Raw genomic sequence first — 18,231 nt, forward strand, 5'->3', positions numbered from 1 at the left:
TGGCATGGTCCCAGGGCTCAGGTCCTTCGAGAGAAGAGAGAGAGAGAAAGAGAGAGAAAAAGAGAGACAATGAGAGGGAGCATACTTAAATTCACACAGGACACCGGATGAGACAGGAGAAATACTCCAGATATACAGACTGACCCTAGCCCCCCGACACATAAACTATTGCAGCATAAATACTGAAGGCTGAGACAGGAGGGGTTGGGGGACACTGTGGTCCCGTCCGACGATTCCCCCGGACAGGGCCAAACAGGCAGGATATAACCTCACCAACTTTGCCAAGGCACAGCCCCCACACAACTAGAGGGATATCTTCAACCACCAACCTATTACCCTGAGACAAGGCTGAGTATAGCCCACGAAGATCTCCCCCACGGCACCTACCCGGACTGTAATAGGGTTAGAGGCAAAGGTCGAGACCGAGTTTGCGTCTCTCACATGGATCAGCAGACCATTCCATTTAAATGGAGCTCTATAATCAAATCAAATCAAATCATATTCTATCTGTCACATACACATGGTTAGCAGATGTTAATGCAAGTGTAGCGAAATGCTTGTGCTTCTAGTTCCGACCATGCAGTAATATCAATCAAGTAATCTAACAATTTCACAACAACTACCTTATACACACAAGTGTAAAGGAATGAATAAGAATATGTACATAAAAATATATATGGATGAGCGATGGCCGAACGGCATAGGCAGGATGCAGTAGATGGTATAGAGTACAGTATATACATATGAGATGAGTAGTGTAGGGTATGTAAACATTATATAAAGTGTCATAGTTTAAAGTGACTAGTGATACATTTATTACATCCAATTTTTAATTATTAAAGTGGCTAGAGATTGAGTCAGTATGTTGGCAGCAGCCACTCAATGTTAGTGATGGCTGTTTAACAGTCTTATTGTCTTGAGATAGAAGCTGTTTTTCAGTCTCTCGGTCCCAGCTTTGATGCACCTGCACTGACCTCGCCTTCTGGATTATAACGGGGTGAACAGGCAAAGGCTCGGGTGGTTGTTGTCCTTGATGATCTTTTTGGCCTTCCTGTGACAGCAGGTGGTGTAGGTGTCCTGGAGAGCATGTAGTTTGCCCCCGGTGATGCGTTGTGCAGACCTCACTACCCACTGGAGAGCCTTACGGTTGTGGGCGGAGCAGTTGCCGTACCAGGCGGTGATACAGCCTGACAGAATGCTCTCGATTGTGCATCTGTAAAGGTTTGTGAGGGTTTTTGGTGACAAGCCGAATTTCTTCAGCCTCCTGAGGTTGAAGAGGCGCTGTTGCGCCTTTTTCACCACGCTGTCTGTGTGGGTGGACCATTTCAGTTTGTCTGTGATGTGTACGCCGAGGAACTTAAAACTTTCCACCTTCTCCACTACTGTCCCGTCTATGTGGATAGGGGGGTGCTCCCTCTGCTGTTTCCCGAGGTCCACGATCATCTCCTTTGTTTTGTTGACATTGAGTGTGAGGTTATTTTCCTGACACCACACTCCGAGGTCCCTCACCTCCTCCCTGTAGGCCGTCTCGTCGTTGTTGGTAATCAAGCCTACCACTGTGTCGTCTGCAGGAGAGGCCTTAACAGGAAGCCAGTGTAGAGAGGCTAGCACTGGACTAATATGATCACATTTTTTGGTTCTAGTCAAGATTCTAGGAGCCGTGTTTAGCACTAACTGAAGTTTATTTAGTGCTTTACTCGGGTAGCCTGAATGTAGAGCATTGCAGTAGTCTAATCTAGAAGGGACAAAAGCATGGATAGATTTTTCAGCATAATTTTTGGAAAGAAAATTTCAGATGTTTTGCAATGTTACGAAGATGGAAAAAAGCTGTCCTTGAAATATCCTTCATATGTTCGTCAAAAGAGAGATCAGGGTCCAGAGTAACGATCCATGATGAGAAGCAACCAGTGTGGACAACTACACTGCTTTTGTGTTCTGAAAGCACCATGAAATCACCCACTCCGATAGAGAAAAAAAAACGATTGAAAGCGAGAATTATAATGAAAGAGAAAAAGGGACCAAAAGAGAATAAGAGAATCCAAGTTCACGCTGTGAATAAACAATATTTCCAATTGTTCTGTAGTTAGCAGCGCAGCGCAGCGCAGAGAATTGTTGTTGAACATAGTGTGACTGCTACAGAATGTCAGACCCCCCCTCCCTCGCTCTCCTCTGCTCTCCTCTGCTCTCCTCTCATCTCTCTACTCTACTCTACTCTGCTCTCTTCTCCTCTCTTCTCCTCTCTTCTTCTCTACTCTACTCTGCCCCCCCCCCCCCCCCCCCTCTACTCTACTCTACTCTACTCTACTCTACTCCTCTCATCTCCTCTTCTCTCCTCTCCTCTCCTCTGCTCTGCTCTGCTCCTCTCTTCCTTTCTCTTTTCTTTTTCTGTCATTGTTTTTCCATTACTTTGTCTTATTTTTATAAAAATATATATTGATTTAATTTGGTGGCAGTTATCAGGGAAGAAGCATATACAGGTATAAGGGTAAGCAAGTCCAATATCCATCACAGCAACATCTGGCTATGTCTTCCCCACTAAGATCCTCATCCCCTGTTCTTTCTCTCTCCTCTTGTTTGCTCTTCCAGCTCACGGAGGCACATGCACCGGAGGCGACGCTACCGGAGGTCGGAGTCTGAGAGTTCCACCTGGTGCTCCTCCAGCACCGAGAGCAGGTAAGTCCTAGCCACTGAGACGTGCGCACACACACACACACAGAGACAGAACCCCGTTTTTCTTTTCAGCCCCGGACAGAGGTGAATGATAGGCCAGAGGTGTGACTGATAGGCCAGAGGTGACAGCGTAGCCTAGTGGTTAGAGCGTTGGACTAGTAACCGAAAAGTAGCAAATTCGAATCCCCGAGCTGACAAGGTACAAATCTGTCATTCTGCCCCTGAACAAGGCAGTTAACCCACTGTTCCTAGGCTGTCATTGATAGGCCAGAGGTGACTGATAGGGCCAGAGGTGACTGATAGGGCCAGAGGTGACTGATAGGGCCAGAGGTGACTGATAGCGCCAGAGGTGGCTGATAGGGCCAGAGGTGACTGATAGGGCCAGAGGTGAATGAAAGGCCAGTGGTGACTGATAGGGCCAGTGTTGACTGATAGGGCCAGAGGTGACTGATAGGGCCAGAGGTGACTGATAGGGCCAGAGGTGAATGAAAGGCCAGTGGTGACTGATAGGGCCAGTGTTGACTGATAGGGCCAGAGGTGACTGATAGGGCCAGAGGTGACTGATAGGGCCAGAGGTGACTGATAGGGCCAGAGGAGACTGATAGGGCCAGAGGTGAATGAAAGGCCAGTGGTGACTGAAAGGCCAGTGGTGACTGATAGGGCCAGAGGTGACTGATAGGGCCAGAGGTGACTGAAAGGCCAGTGTGTGACTGACTGATAGGGCCAGAGGTGAATGAAAGGCCAGTGTGTGACTGACTGATAGGCCAGTGTGTGACTGACTGATAGGGCCAGTGTGTGACTGATTGATAGGGCCAGTATGTGACTGACTGATGGGGCCAGTGTTTGACTGACTGATAGGGCCAGTGTGTGACTGACTGATAGGGCCAGTATGTGACTGACTGATAGGGCCAGTGTGTGACTGACTGATAGGGCCAGTGTGTGATCATAGGAATGATTAACAGTGGTTGTGGTAGCCCTCCTATCACAGCTTCACAGGAAATGGCTGGAAACACGGTCCACAGGAAATGGATGGAAAACTCCGTCCACAGATAGATGTATCCTTAATTACAATGCGAACAGGCTCTTTTCACAGTGGTATAGATTGAGGTGATGGGTTAGGTTGGGTTAAATTCATTGGGTCTGCAGCAGTTGTTTGAGGTGATGGGTTAGGTTGGGTTAAATTCATTGGGTCTGCAGCAGTTGTTTGAGGTGATGGGTTAGGTTGGGTTAAATTCATTGGGTCTGCAGCAGTTGTTTGAGGTGATGGGTTAGGTTGGGTTAAATTCATTGGGTCTGCAGCAGTTGTTTGAGGTGATGGGTTAGGTTGGGTTAAATTCATTGGGTCTGCAGCAGTTGTTTGAGGTGATGGGTTAGGTTGGGTTAAATTCATTGGGTCTGCAGCAGTTGTTTGAGATGATGGGTTAGGTTGGGTTAAATTCATTGGGTCTGCAGCAGTTGTTTGAGGTGATGGGTTAGGTTGGGTTAAATTCATTGGGTCTGCAGCAGTTGTTTGAGATGATGGGTTAGGTTGGGTTAAATTCATTGGGTCTGCAGCAGTTGTTTGAGGTGATGGGTTAGGTTGGGTTAAATTCATTGGGTCTGCAGCAGTTGTTTGAGGTGATGGGTTAGGTTGGGTTAAATTCATTGGGTCTGCAGCAGTTGTTTGAGATGATGGGTTAGGTTGGGTTAAATTCATTGGGTCTGCAGCAGTTGTTTGAGGTGATGGGTTAGGTTGGGTTAAATTCATTGGGTCTGCAGCAGTTGTTTGAGGTGATGGGTTAGGTTGGGTTAAATTCATTGGGTCTGCAGCAGTTGTTTGAGGTGATGGGTTAGGTTGGGTTAAATTCATTGGGTCTGCAGCAGTTGTTTGAGGTGATGGGTTAGGTTGGGTTAAATTCATTGGGTCTGCAGCAGTTGTTTCTGTTCAACTGTTCCATTGGTTAACATGCATTCTGACAACGTAAACACACCATTTCATTTACATCTGCATCTTCAGAGACAGACAGCTCAATTATATTAGACCTCTAATGTCATTATATTAGACCTCTATAGTGTCATTATATTAGACACTATATTAGTGTCACTCATCTGACCTTTCATTTATTTGTTTGTTTATTCATTTATTAATTCTGTCTTTTCTCCAAGTGATCAGTCAAGTGTTATTCATTCACACTTGTGACAGAGAGACGACAAAACTGAGCCCATGTTTCAAACTGAAATAATCTAAAGCCAGAGATGATTGCATTGAAATCCCTTCTGGATCTCTCGATTTTTGGGAGTTTACCTGCGATATTCGGCAGAGGAAATCATTATCGAAATTGAACAGCAGCAGGCTTTACCCCGACCGACCGATTGCGCTCCACCGACCGTGCCGAGAGTCTGTCTGCGTCCCAAAATGTCCCGCTTCACCACATAGTTCACTACGTTAGAACAGCGACGGCAGTGCACTATATAGGGATTAGGGTGCCATATGGAACCCAGTCTATGTCGTAGGGGGAAGACGACAGGGGGACAATCTGAATAATCTTCAATGCTCAGGGATTCTACATCAACTGTTCCATTGAAACGATTATACCCCAACTGCATTATGGAACGGTATAATCATTCTGGAGTTGTATAATCGTCAAGCCTAGCCATAAAAACCCACTTAGCTCTCCGGCTCGTGTCCACAGCTGTAGCTCTAGTTTGAAATGTGAAATGCCACAGCTTGGCAAGGCTGTGTCTGTGTAAATTCTTGTTCCCCTAGCTTGGCTGGTTGACTGGTATCTGTGCCAGTAGTGTTTGCCTGTGTCTGAGGGTTAGGCTAAATATCGAGCTGGTTTGTCGCACACACACACACACACAGACACACATAGACAAAGACCCACACACAGACAGAGTTGCAGGCATTAGTCTGTAAACAGCTGAGGGTTGATCCCTGTTCAGCCGTAGATGACATTTACTATGAGGTTGCTGTCTGGTTCTCCTGTACAGTCTGGGGCACATCCTGAGCTGGCTGCCTGTGTACCCCTGTCCACCACAGTTTTTCCACTGTCAGAAACTAGGCCACTGTTTAATCATAACCAGTCATAAAGTCCTTCGGATGATATTGTGACATAACTTCAACTACAGCTGTTCAAACAGTAAACATTGTCCCAGTGATTACATTACCCCAAATAGGTATTCTCACGGCTGCACAATTAGTGCTATTTTGACTAAATCGTTTTTGTCCTATCCCGAACGAGCACAGTTGGCAGTATATCTGGACGATTGTGTGCCAGAAAAGGCTCTCAGCAAAACTAAGTTTGTACTGAATTGTAGACTTTGATGTAGTGACGTTTTTAACTCCTTAATATTTGTGTCCACAGACGTCATCTGCACAAATCAGTGGATCACCCTGCGTTGGGAGGCCTAGCAGCCCTGATGGAAGACCCTGGTACATCACTGGACCACGGAGGGTTTGAGTGGGAGCCGGCCGCCAAGTCAGTGTGTAAAACAACTCCAATCTTTCGCTCCGTCCTTTCTACCAGCACCGTAAGTGTACCTCGGGACTTTGAGCCTAAACTAAAATACCTTCCGGTGGTATTACTCTATTAAGGTCATGTAAGACCTCTTGCTTCCTTGTCTGAAGCCGAACGTTCAGGGCAATGTTTTTTTGTTGATGACACGTTGACATATAGAATATCAGATTGTTTATTTGCCCATATCCTCTCTCAAGATAAAACTATTTTCCAAACAATCTTCATCAGATATACTGTAAAAAAATTCAAATTCTGTCATGGCTTTTACCTTTTTTCCTATCAACATCTTCTTTCATCAAAATCTTTGGGAATATAGTCTTTCGAATTCCTTCGAGGGTCGATCCAAATCACTTTTGAATCCAACTAATTTTACATGGCCTGTCCGAAATCATGTTGTTTCCTGACATCTTGTTTTTATGAACTCTTCATTGAACAGTGATGTCATCTGTTCTTGTTTTTCTGTTTTTATCTAACACCATTAAATAATCACAAACTTAGCAGAAACAGCACCCGGGGAACTTGCTGGTGGTAGGCAGCTAATGATAATGTGCAGAGGATGCAGTCAAGCTGTTTTTTGTGAAAAGCTAATGGGTAAAGAATGAGTTGAAATGATCAGCACAATGACCGCTGGCAAGATTCCAACACATACTGTAGCAGTGCATTTTGTCTTCAATTCAGCTGTATTTCTTCAGCTCAAGCATATAAGTACTAGTTCTTTTCATCAAAACAATACTTTTTATTGACTGTTTATGGATTGCTATTGGCCCAGCATTGCAGCAGTATTAGAGACTTAGGTGATAGCGATCGGTCAGATCTAAAAGACTTAGCAGTGGCTACAACTTACTTTTGAAAGTGGCGTTTCCTAGGTTCTTTATTACTGGGAATGCATTTGATTTTAAACACAGCTCAGCTCCGTTTGTTAGTTGACTCATTGTCTCAGGCTCGCTGAGGCGTGAGATACATTTAATTTCTCTCCAGTGATCTTTAAATTATGCTAATTACTCCCCAGATGTTTTTCATCACAGACCACAGGGTTGGTAATTGAAATGCAATAAGCTATAGACTAACGGTGACGCATGCTTTGTATTCTAAACACAAACCTTTTTTTTGTTGAGAGGATTATCTACAATTGGTTACCTACATGGCAATATTACTAAGTTTTTTCACTTTGTGTTCATTTTCATGGGTTTTAATTAAATTAACTGTCAATAAAAGTAGATTAGTCCTAATTTTAATACGGATACGGTAGCAATAGTTTCGAAACTCTTTAATTTCTGGGGTATGTTTGATATTTCCTCCCAATCAATGCAACCCACAAGGGAAAGGTGGGTATGAATAGAACAAACACACTGATTAACTTCCAGGTAGTTTGAATACTGAATATGTGGCAGATATTAAAACTGCTCCATATTCCAAATGGACTTAACAAAATGGTGGGTGTGGGTGTTTAGGGTTGCTTTCAGTGCAACTGGTGGTTACTTTGAGTAACTAGTGTTCTGATTGCCAGCAGAAGAACACTGACTGTTAGGATAGTACTTGAGGAGCAAGATTGAATCGATTCAAGAATATTCGTCAGTGGCCTGTGATGGGTGGTTTTGTTTTGACGGTTTCCCTGGGGTTTTCAGTGTTAGTTCTGGTCTGATGTTGCAGCCTGGGGACTGGATTATCTGAAATAGACTTAGGGAGGGCAGAGTTTGATTAAACTACTATAAGTAATTTGCAATCGATAGGTAAAGAGAGATTATAATCTGTTTGGAGGGAATGAATTTGGGTTAGCCAAACATTCAATCATTTGGTATCTCTTAGTTCTCTTCAACAGGAAAAAACATGTTTTTTATTCCTGTATAGTCCTTAGCAACCACTCTTACTCTTTTAGAGTAAAACGAATTAACTTACTTTAGTAAAAAAAAAGCTATAGTCTAGTTTACAAAACTGGTATGAATACCTATTCTAAAGTACATTAAGTTTGGCCTCACAGACATGTAACCTGTATTCAAGATTGACTACACAATGAAAGCTTGTTATGGGCTTCTAGCCCCGAGAAAACTTTTAAACAATCTCAATTATGGGAAGAAAAGGAACATGCCAATAACAGTAACTGGCTCTGGGTTTGAAGAGAGGGTTATTGTCTTTTTCTTGCAATTTACGACTCTAATGATGCACTTATGTTGCCCGCTCTTCCCTTTTTCTTACACCTTACCTACTTAAGGAGGAAATCTTGATTGGTAAGTCGATGCTATCCGCAGACTTAGGGAATTACTGTACCTTAGGGTTCGCTGCAGGGTAATTATTTTCTTCTTGCAGGGAAAAAAGCACAATCTGTCCTATTCTGAGGACTTTCTAAGTTAGACTGATGGGATATCTCTGTCTTCAGTCCTTTTCATTTCCACTTAATACCCATTTTGTGATGTTTGTTCAATGTTCTTTAAAACCGGCTTTGAATGGGGCCATTGTTTTTCCTTCTCTTGTACTTCTCTTTTTCTCTCACTGGACTTAGCTAAAGCCGTTGGTAGTTTTTAATCACACACTAGTAACTCTTCTTTATGTTCTGTTATTTCGTTCTTCCTTTCATATGTTTGTTTTAATTCAGTTAATTAAAAAAATGATTATAGAAAAAAATCTTTCAATTTGGTTCAGTTTAGTTTTACTTTCCAAGTTATTCGCATGAAACAAATTTGCATGACGTCTTTAATCTTCAAGTTCTCTGTCCCCCCCCCTAAAAAATATATATATATTCTCTGTGTTTTGGAAGGGAAATACATGCCTTTGTAGAGTATTCCCAATGCATCATCCAGGTAGTTGCTTATTGAACTAAACGAAAAAGAAAAAAAACATCTCTGGAAGTAAAGCAACATCCTCTTCCTGTCTGTTTACAGGTCTTGCAGTCAAAACCTGGCGGTGAGGTTTTAAACACAACAGTGATTCTCCGTCACACTTTGACCAATCAGAGCAAAGGACCACAGGATTACGATTCCGGGAACGACACGTCTTCCCCACCATCGACCAAAACCGGCATTTCACAGTCAAACGTCATCGGCAACAAAAAGGTCCTACGCCTTGCGCCGGCTTCACCGGAGAAACTGAAGTTCAGGGACGGAGACAACGCGTCCGACTCTGGGAACTCTGTGACCAGCTATGCTTCCCTGTGTAAACCTCTGCATGTGGAAGGTGGTTTGTCTACTGCTACTTTCAACGGGAACGACAAGAGGTCAGTTTCCTATCCTTGAAGAATATCATACTATTGGTGATGAAAAGTGCTACTTGAAGTCAAGGACCAGAAATGTTCCTTGATTTACTTTTTTTTCAAAATGTAAACCATCCATATACACTGCTCAAAAAAATAAAGGGAACACTTAAACAACACAATGTAACTCCAAGTCAATCACACTTCTGTGAAATCAAACTGTCCACTTAGGAAGCAACACTGATTGACAATAAATTTCATATGCTGTTGTGCAAATGGAATAGACAACAGGTGGAAATTATAGGCAATTAGCAAGACACCCCCAATAAAGGAGTGGTTCTGCAGGTGGTAACCACAGACCACTTCTCAGTTCCTATGCTTCCTGGCTGATGTTTTGGTCACTTTTGAATGCTGGCGGTGCTTTCACTCTAGTGGTAGCATGAGACGGAGTCTACAACCCACACAAGTGGCTCAGGTAGTGCAGCTCATCCAGGATGGCACATCAATGCGAGCTGTGTCAAGAAGGTTTGCTGTGTCTGTCAGCGTAGTGTCCAAAGCATGGAGGCGCTACCAGGAGACAGGCCAGTACATCAGGAGACGTGGAGGAGGCCGTAGGAGGGCAACAAGCCAGCAGCAGGACCGCTACCTCCACCTTTGTGCAAGGAGGAGCAGGAGGAGCACTGCCAGAGCCCTGCAAAATGACCTCCAGCAGGCCACAAATGTGCATGTGTCTGCTCAAACGGTCAGAAACAGACTCCATGAGGGTGGTATGAGGGCCCAACATCCACAGGTGGGGGTTGTGCTTACAGCCCAACACCGTGCAGGACGTTTGGCATTTGCCAGAGAACACCAAGATTGGCAAATTCGCCACTGGCGCCCTGTGCTCTTCACAGATGAAAGCAGGTTCACACTGAGCACATGTGACAGACGTGACAGAGTCTGGAGACGCCGTGGAGAACATTCTGCTGCCTGCAACATCCTCCAGCATGACCGGTTTGGCGGTGGGTCAGTCATGGTGTGGGGTGGCATTTCTTTGGGGGGCTACACAGCCCTCCATGTGCTCGCCAGAGGTAGCCTGACTGCCATTAGGTACCGAGATGAGATCCTCAGACCCCTTGTGAGACCATATGCTGGTGCGGTTGGCCCTGGGTTCCTCCTAATGCAAGACAATGCTAGACCTCATGTGGCTGGAGTGTGTCAGCAGTTCCTGCAAGAGGAAGGCATTGATGCTATGGACTGGCCCGCCCGTTCCCCAGACCTGAATCCAATTGAGCACATCTGGGACATCATGTCTCACTCCATCCACCAACGCCACGTTGCACCACAGACTGTCCAGGAGTTGGCGGATGCTTTAGTCCAGGTCTAGGAGGAGATCCCTCAGGAGACCATCCGTCACCTCATCAGGAGCATGCCCAGGCATTGTAGGGAGGTCATACAGGCACGTGGAGGCCACACACACTACTGAGCCTCATTTTGACTTGTTTTAAGGACATTACATCAAAGTTGGATCAGACTGTAGTGTGGTTTTCCACTTTAATTTTGAGTGTGACTTCAAATCCAGACCTCCATGGGTTGATAAATTGGATTTCCATTGATTATTTTTGTGTGATTTTGTTGTCAGCACATTCAATTATGTAAAGAAAAAAGTATTTAATAAGATTATTTCATTAATTCAGATCTAGGATGTGTTATTTTAGTGTTCCCTTTATTTTTTTGAGCAGTGTACATAGTGTAAGGAGGACATCTCTATATTTCCACAATTGCAGCAGACATTGATAAAACATTGATGGAATTCCACTGTTATCATTGCAGTGAGCCGGTGAAGACTTCAGGATGTGGGGCCAAGGTGGGGAGACCTCAGAAGACTGCCTCCATCTCTCCATTGAGGACGGTGGCCTCTTCACGTAAGAGGACTAAAGCCAACTCCTCCAGCAGCAGCAGCAGAAGCAGGAGTAGATCCTCTGGGAGCTGCAGACACTCTGGACGCTACTCTCGAAGCCGATCACTGTCATCTGCCAGGTTGGTTTCACTTAGGTTCTAATGCACTTCACTGACACCTCCAGCAGCCACTTGAAATAATGTGGGCTTTCGCTGAACTCCATTGAAGTAAATGTGTTGTGTTTTGTCTTAAGGTCATACTCCCGTTCACCGAGCTACTCAGCTGGTTTGAGAAGGAAAGGAAGTGTAGGCATTGGTAGGTCCAGAGGAAGATACTCCAGGAACAGCGAAGACAGGTAAAAAAAGAGCTTTGCCTATCTACTCTAGCTCAGGTAATGACTTCTGGCAGTACTATTGTACTAGCATGATGATAGCAGAAGGTGCTAGTATGCTGGGTTTAAAATATATCCAAATTATAGAATTGCTAATGAGAGATGCCATCTGACATTGGTAGGGTTCGAGAGAGGAAGAGGGACCCCAGCTCCTGTGAGAAGGATGTGAAACACGGCAGTCGGAAGCATAGCGGGAAGAGGCAAAAACCCAGGTCCTACTCTCCCATGAGAAAAAGGAGGAGAGATTCACCCAGTCACCTGGAAGCCAGGAGGATAACCAGGTCTGCTATTCTCTTTTCAGCTGATACACTTTCACACATTTGTGACAGGCATGCTTTATTCTTTTATTATTTTATTTTACTTGGTATAAACTTATTCATTCTAACCACAGATTCAAGCCTGGTTCGCTCCTAACTGAGTCCCTCTTCTTTTAATCATCGACAATGCCCCCCAGTTTGCCTCAGAGATTGTTGAAGGACTGATTCATTGATTCATTGATTCATTGTCTACTAGTCTAAACAAGCTGCAATGGATCAAGCGAGACAGCTACAGTGCATTCGGAAAGTATTCAGACCTCTTGACTTTTTAAACATTTTTTACTTTTCATCCTTATTGTAAAATTGATTAAATAGTTTTCATTAACCTACACACAATACCCCATAATGACAAAGGGGAAAAAAAATGTTTTATTTAAAATTGTTGCTAATTTATAAATGAAAAAAAAAACGGACATATTACATTTACATAAGTATTACGACCCCTTTACTCAGTACTTTGTTGAAGCACCTTTGGCAGCGATTACAGCCTTGAGTCTTCTTGGGTATGACACTACAAGCTTGGCACACCTGTATTTGGGGAGTTTCTCCCATTCTTCTCTGCATATGCGAGGTTGGATGGGGAGTGTCGCTGCACAGCTATTTTCAGGTCTCCAGAGATGTTCGATTGTGTTCAAGTCTGGGCTCTGACTGGGCCACAAGGACATTCAGAGACTTGTTCCGAAGCCACTCCTGCGTTGTTATGGCTGTGTGCTTAGGGTCGTTGTCCTGTTGGAAGGTGAACCTTCGCCCCAGTGCGAGGTCCTGAGCACCGTGCAGCAGGTTTTCATCAAGGAGCTCTCTGTACTTTGCTTCGTTCATATTTCCCTCAATCCTGACTAGTCTCCCAGTCCCTGCCGATAAAAAACATCCCCACAGCATGATGCTGCCACCACCATGCTTCACTGTAGAGATGGTGTCAGGTTTCCTCCAGATGTGACTCTTGGCATTCAGGCCAAAGAGTTCGATCTTGGTTTCATTAGACCAGAGAATCTTGTTTCTCATAGTCTGAGAGTCCTTTAGGTGCCTTTTGGCAAACTCCAAGAGGGCTGTCATGTGCCTTTTACTGAGGAGTGGCTTCCGTCTGGCCACTCTACCATAAAGGCCTGATTGGTGGAGTGCTGCAGAGATGTTGTCCTTGTGGAAGGTTGTCCCATCTCCATAGAGGAACTCTGTAGCTCCCCGATTGCTCAGTTTGGCCGGGCAGCCAAATCTAGGAAGAGTCTTGGTGGTTCCAAACTCCTTTAATTTAAGAATGATTGAGGTCACTGTGTTCTTGGGGACCTTCTATGCTGAAGAATTTTTTTGGTACCCTTCACCAAATCTGTGCCTCAACACAATCCTGTCTCGAAGCTCTAAGGACAATTCCTTTGACCTCATGGCTTGGTTTTTGCTCTGACATGCACTGTCAACTGTGGGACCTTATATAGACAGGTGTGTGCCTTTCCAAATCATGTCCAATCAATTGAATTTACCACAAGTGAACTCCAATCAAGTTGCAGAAATGTCTCACTGAGCTCAATTTCAAGTGTCATAGCAAAGGGTCTGAATACTTATGTAAATAAAGTAGTTACGTTTTTATTTTATTTTTTATTTGCTAACGGAGCTGTGAAGGGAACGGCACCTCCATACCTTCAGGCTCTGATCAGGCCCTACACCCAAACAAGGGCACTGCGTTCATCCACCTCTGGCCTGCTGGCCCCCCTACCTCTGAGGAAGCACAGTTCCCAATCAGCCCAGTCAAAACTGTTCGCTGCTCTGGCACCCCAATGGTGGAACAAGCTCCCTCACAACGCCAGGACAGCGGAGTCAATCATCACCTTCCGGAGACACCTGAAACCCCACCTCTTTAAGGAATACCTAGGATAGGATAAAGTAATCCTTCTAACCCCCCCCCCTTAAAAGATTTAGATGCACTATTGTAAAGTGGTTGTTCCACTGGATATCATAAGGTGAATGCACCAATTTGTAAGTCGCTCTGGATAAGAGCGTCTGCTAAATGACTTAAATGTAAATGTAAATGCTAACATTTCTAAAAACCAGTTTTTGCTTTGTCATTGTGGGGTGTTGTGATGTCATTATGGGGTATTGTGATGCCATTATGGGGTATTGTTTGTAGATTGATGAGGAAGATGTTTTATTTAATCCATTTTAGAATAAAGCTGTAACGTAACAACATTTGGAAAAAGTCAAGGGGTCTGAATACTTTCCGAATGCACTGTAAATGAAACAGTTATGCTCATGATTATGCATTGAAATATTCACAGTATGTTGTTTCAAGGTGTGACAGCTATATCTAAAATAACTTTCTCCTGACCTGAACACGACCTGAAGAAAGTGTAACATAACAATCCAGGCATGATTACTTACGCCGGTATTCAATCAATGTGGTGTTAAGAACAAGCTATGATTTCATGACAATATCCAATGTCCATGAGAGGAATGTGGTTAGCACTTCCGATTCAGCATAAACATTCAGAATGAAACCGCAATGCATGTTTTCCAAAATCTTTGCAGTTGATTGAATTTAAACTTTATTTTCTTATTTTTTTATGTGTTTAGTCCAATCCCTCTCATGCTAACCATCTCTCTGATTCCCCACAGTGCCAGGAAGAGACCCATCCCCTACTTTCGTCCCAGTCCTTCATCCAGCAGTCGCTCTACCAGCGTATCCTCTTGGAGCAGCCTCTTCACAAGGAGCCGCAGCCCCAGCCCCAGTCCTGGCCTCTGCCGATCCAGAAGTAGGAGTTACTCCTCCTACAGGAGCTACAGCCGCAGCTCGTCTTGGAACTCCATCTTTGGGAGTCGGAGCCGGAGTCGGAGCTATGACTCGTTGGTTGGTTACAGCAAGAACAAGAACCGGCGCTGAATTATAAAACACACTGAAGAAGAGGAGACTGACTTAGCAACAGACTGAGTTAGCAACAGACTGAGGAGGAGACTGCACTATGATTCCACAAGTCAACAGGAGAACAGCAAAACTATGGGGACATGTTTTCATCTCTTTGCATCATTTCATGTTAGATCTCTGAGCCAGAACCTTCAAGCAATTGTTTTACGATACACTGAATTCCTTGGCAGATGAATTACCATTTGAATTGTAGCAGTGCTATTCACATTGCCCAGACAGAAACAACTGGAAATAGATTGATTGAATTGAATTGATTGATTGAATTTTGTCTTTGGTTCATTTTTGTCCATCCCCAGTGTATTTGCAATGTCCAGAGACAGTTTTTTCTTGTGACACTCTTCCTCTGACGTCCATGAGTGAAATGAAGGATGAAGGAGCACCATTCATTTTTACCCTCTGATAAACTCTTCATTTTATAACTCTTAAGTTTAATTTATGATCTGGGATGTATTTTGGTGAATGTGTGTATTTTCAAATGGCGTGTTTTCCAGGAACGTAGGATAAGGTGTGTTGCTTCTCTGATCCCAGCTCTTCAGAAGGTAGAACACAAACATGCCTCCTCTGAGAAATGGAGGAGGAGGAGGAGGAGGAGGAGGGAGGAGGAGGTGGTCCCGGTGGCAAACAAACTGCTTGTCAGCTCAAATGCCAGTTTTATTTATCCTCTGATCAAGTGGAAACCATTTGAAATGTCATTCCTTGTAAAATGATGGTGAATTAACAAATCAGTCTGCAGAAGGCCAGGACTGAGAAAGGGGTTTGTCATGATCCAGAAATCCTGAAAATGTCCAGGAAAGCATTATTTTCCCTAACAACCCCTAGTGACACTGAACAATTTGGATATCTAAATTGCAACACCTGGGGTACGGGTTAAATGACAATTTAAACACTGATTAATATTTAGGTTGTCAGATTTTTTTCATTCATCTTGATGGTTATCTATTAATGCATTTATTTATGGTTGATCTTTATGAGTTCTATGTGTTCTATTCCTTTGACTAAAACTTGAATAAGAGAGTGTTGAAATGTTTTACTTTTCCTTTTGACAGAGCGGAAACTCAACATTGGATGAATCTACTATTTTGTATAACGGTCTGAAATAGCACTGTAACATAATTTTCTTGAATTGAATGAGTTTGGCATTTCAGAATCTCATCGGTCTTGTTTTGTTGTCTGTCCGAAGGTCAAGTTTAAAAAAAAATGGTTTGTGTCACACATACTTGTAATGTGTTTACAATCATATTTCTGCATTTGTGTCACCTCTCAGTAATGGTATCTGTTTGTTTCTATGCAACACCATTATGTCACTGGGGTTCTACTATGTCTATGATGTAATGTTATGGTCTGAATGAAGAAAGTTCCAGTTTAAACTCTAGCAACAGTCTGAATGCCAGTCTGTTTGTGCTTTCACGCCAACTCAATGTCACCCATTGAAAGTAATGGAGTTGGCAAGAGACCAAACAAATCTGGGACCAGGCTACAATAAACAATGTAATGGCATATAGATTCAGACAACACTACTTAACTTTTTGTGAAATGTTACTTTCAACTATTCCCCTCTTCTCTTTTGAGGGGAATGCTATTTTCTTCAGAGGATGTCCTATAAAAAGCCACAACCGAGACTACAGAAAAAAGGAAAGAGGAAACAAAGCTTGTGTGTCAGAGAAGACAACCCCAACCATGACTTTTAGCCTCAATGAATAGTCTACTGTATTTGTTAAATGATATATTATGTGGGCTCGTAGTGCACTGTTTGAATAACATTAGCATTTAGAACTGCTGTTCCTGCCCGTACTGTATATCATTGAAATGGTTTTATTTCTCTAATCTGTCACCTTGTATATCTTCGTTCAGTATGTGCTCCAGGCAAGAGGGTCTGTTCTCTATGCATTGTACTGTATAATCATCTGAGGTCCTTTATCTGAATGTTCAACGACTTGTCCAAAAGTATAGAGATATTGGGAGGAAGATGACAAGTATTTTACATAGTAATTATGCTTTTGAGGTGAACCACTCTCCCTTGTGGCCCTAATATACCATTCCATGAGGTAAAATGTATATGAATATGTAATTACTGTGATGTAAATATGCATCGGCACTGTATACATTAATTATGAGAGATGAAGTATAATTCATTTAGAATTTGTGGAATAGTCAATCAAATGATCAATGCATCTACACATGTACTGGTATGGTAACATTTCTCACATGTACTGTGTGTAGATACATTGCCTCACTGTTGTCAACTCAGCTGTAAGCTCTCTGATTTTCCATCACCATTACTAGGCTATATAATGTGTTTCTATAATGGCCATTGAACTACTACTGAAAGAAAAATAATTGAGTATCAAGGCACAAGGCGAGACCCAGATGCAGACACAGGAGGCAGATGGTTGGAGTCTGACAATGTTTACTAATCCAAAGGGAGTAGGCAAGAGAATGGTCGTGGACAGGCAAAAAGGTCAAAACCAGGAGGTACAGAGTGGCAGACAGGCTCGTGGTCAAGGCAGGCAGAATGGTCAGGCAGGTGGGTACAGAGTCCAGAAACAGGCAAGGGTCAAAACCCGGGAAGATTAGAAAAAGGAGAATAGCAAAAAGTAGGCGACCGGGGAAACCGCTGGTTGACTTGGAACATACAAGACGAACTGGCACAGAGAGACAGGAAACACAGGGATAAATACACTGGGGAAAACAAGTGACACCTGGAGGGGGTGGAGACAATAACGAGGACAGATGAAACAGATCAGGGTGTGACAGTGTGCCAGGAAAACATTTGGGAAACTGGGGGAAATTGAGAAATATTGGAAACTATATCAGTGGGTTTTAGAGGTCTTTGTGCTTGAACTCCATCCCTGATCATGTTGAAAACAGAAGGTTAAATAACAAGGTGCATGATAAGACTGATGCTCCAGTGTGTTAAATGAAGCAGTCTCTCATTTTCTCTGTGAACGAGCAATAATGTGGAGATGGAGAGCTAGGATGCGGTTTCCCACTGGCACACAGCATGGTGTCAGTGTGAGCTTGACTTGTAATGCTTCAGCTGAAATCAGATTGTCCTCCCCTTGAACCCTTAAAATAAACCCTTATCCCTCCCCATATATTGTGAGCAATTATTTATATGTACAATAGATGACTGACGGGAGGTGCTGTTTAGAAGCCACCATGCCTCCATCTTGGCACTCCCCCACCATTGTACGAAATACTCTGGAATCTATAGAAATGCATGTCTACATTTGTTTTTGACATGTTTATTCTATTATAGACACTTTACAGACATACTTTTCAATTCTATTATGTGCGCTAAACAAAAATAAATAAAACATTTTCCTTTAAGCGGTAATCAGCAGTAGAAACAATAACAAAGCGTTTCCCCGCCATTGTTTCG

The 18,231-nt window shown here is 43.4% G+C and overlaps 1 protein-coding gene across 1 annotated transcript in view; it reads left to right on the forward strand.

Moving 5' to 3' along the window:
- Positions 1-17,944, forward strand: part of srrm4 (serine/arginine repetitive matrix 4) — a 154,750-nt gene extending 136,806 nt beyond the window's left edge. The window contains exons 6-12 of the mRNA XM_014160030.3: positions 2,587-2,673; positions 6,018-6,183; positions 9,047-9,378; positions 11,167-11,373; positions 11,487-11,588; positions 11,747-11,905; positions 14,543-17,944. Of these exons, the coding sequence (XP_014015505.1) occupies positions 2,587-2,673; positions 6,018-6,183; positions 9,047-9,378; positions 11,167-11,373; positions 11,487-11,588; positions 11,747-11,905; positions 14,543-14,807 (1,318 nt within the window). The 3' untranslated portion in view covers positions 14,808-17,944. The remainder of the gene's footprint in view (positions 1-2,586; positions 2,674-6,017; positions 6,184-9,046; positions 9,379-11,166; positions 11,374-11,486; positions 11,589-11,746; positions 11,906-14,542) is intronic.
- The last annotated feature ends 287 nt before the right edge of the window (positions 17,945-18,231 follow it).

This window comes from Salmo salar, chromosome 20 (assembly GCF_965601325.2).
Source record: "Salmo salar chromosome 20, fSalSal1, whole genome shotgun sequence".
Classification (NCBI taxonomy): domain Eukaryota; kingdom Metazoa; phylum Chordata; class Actinopteri; order Salmoniformes; family Salmonidae; genus Salmo; species Salmo salar.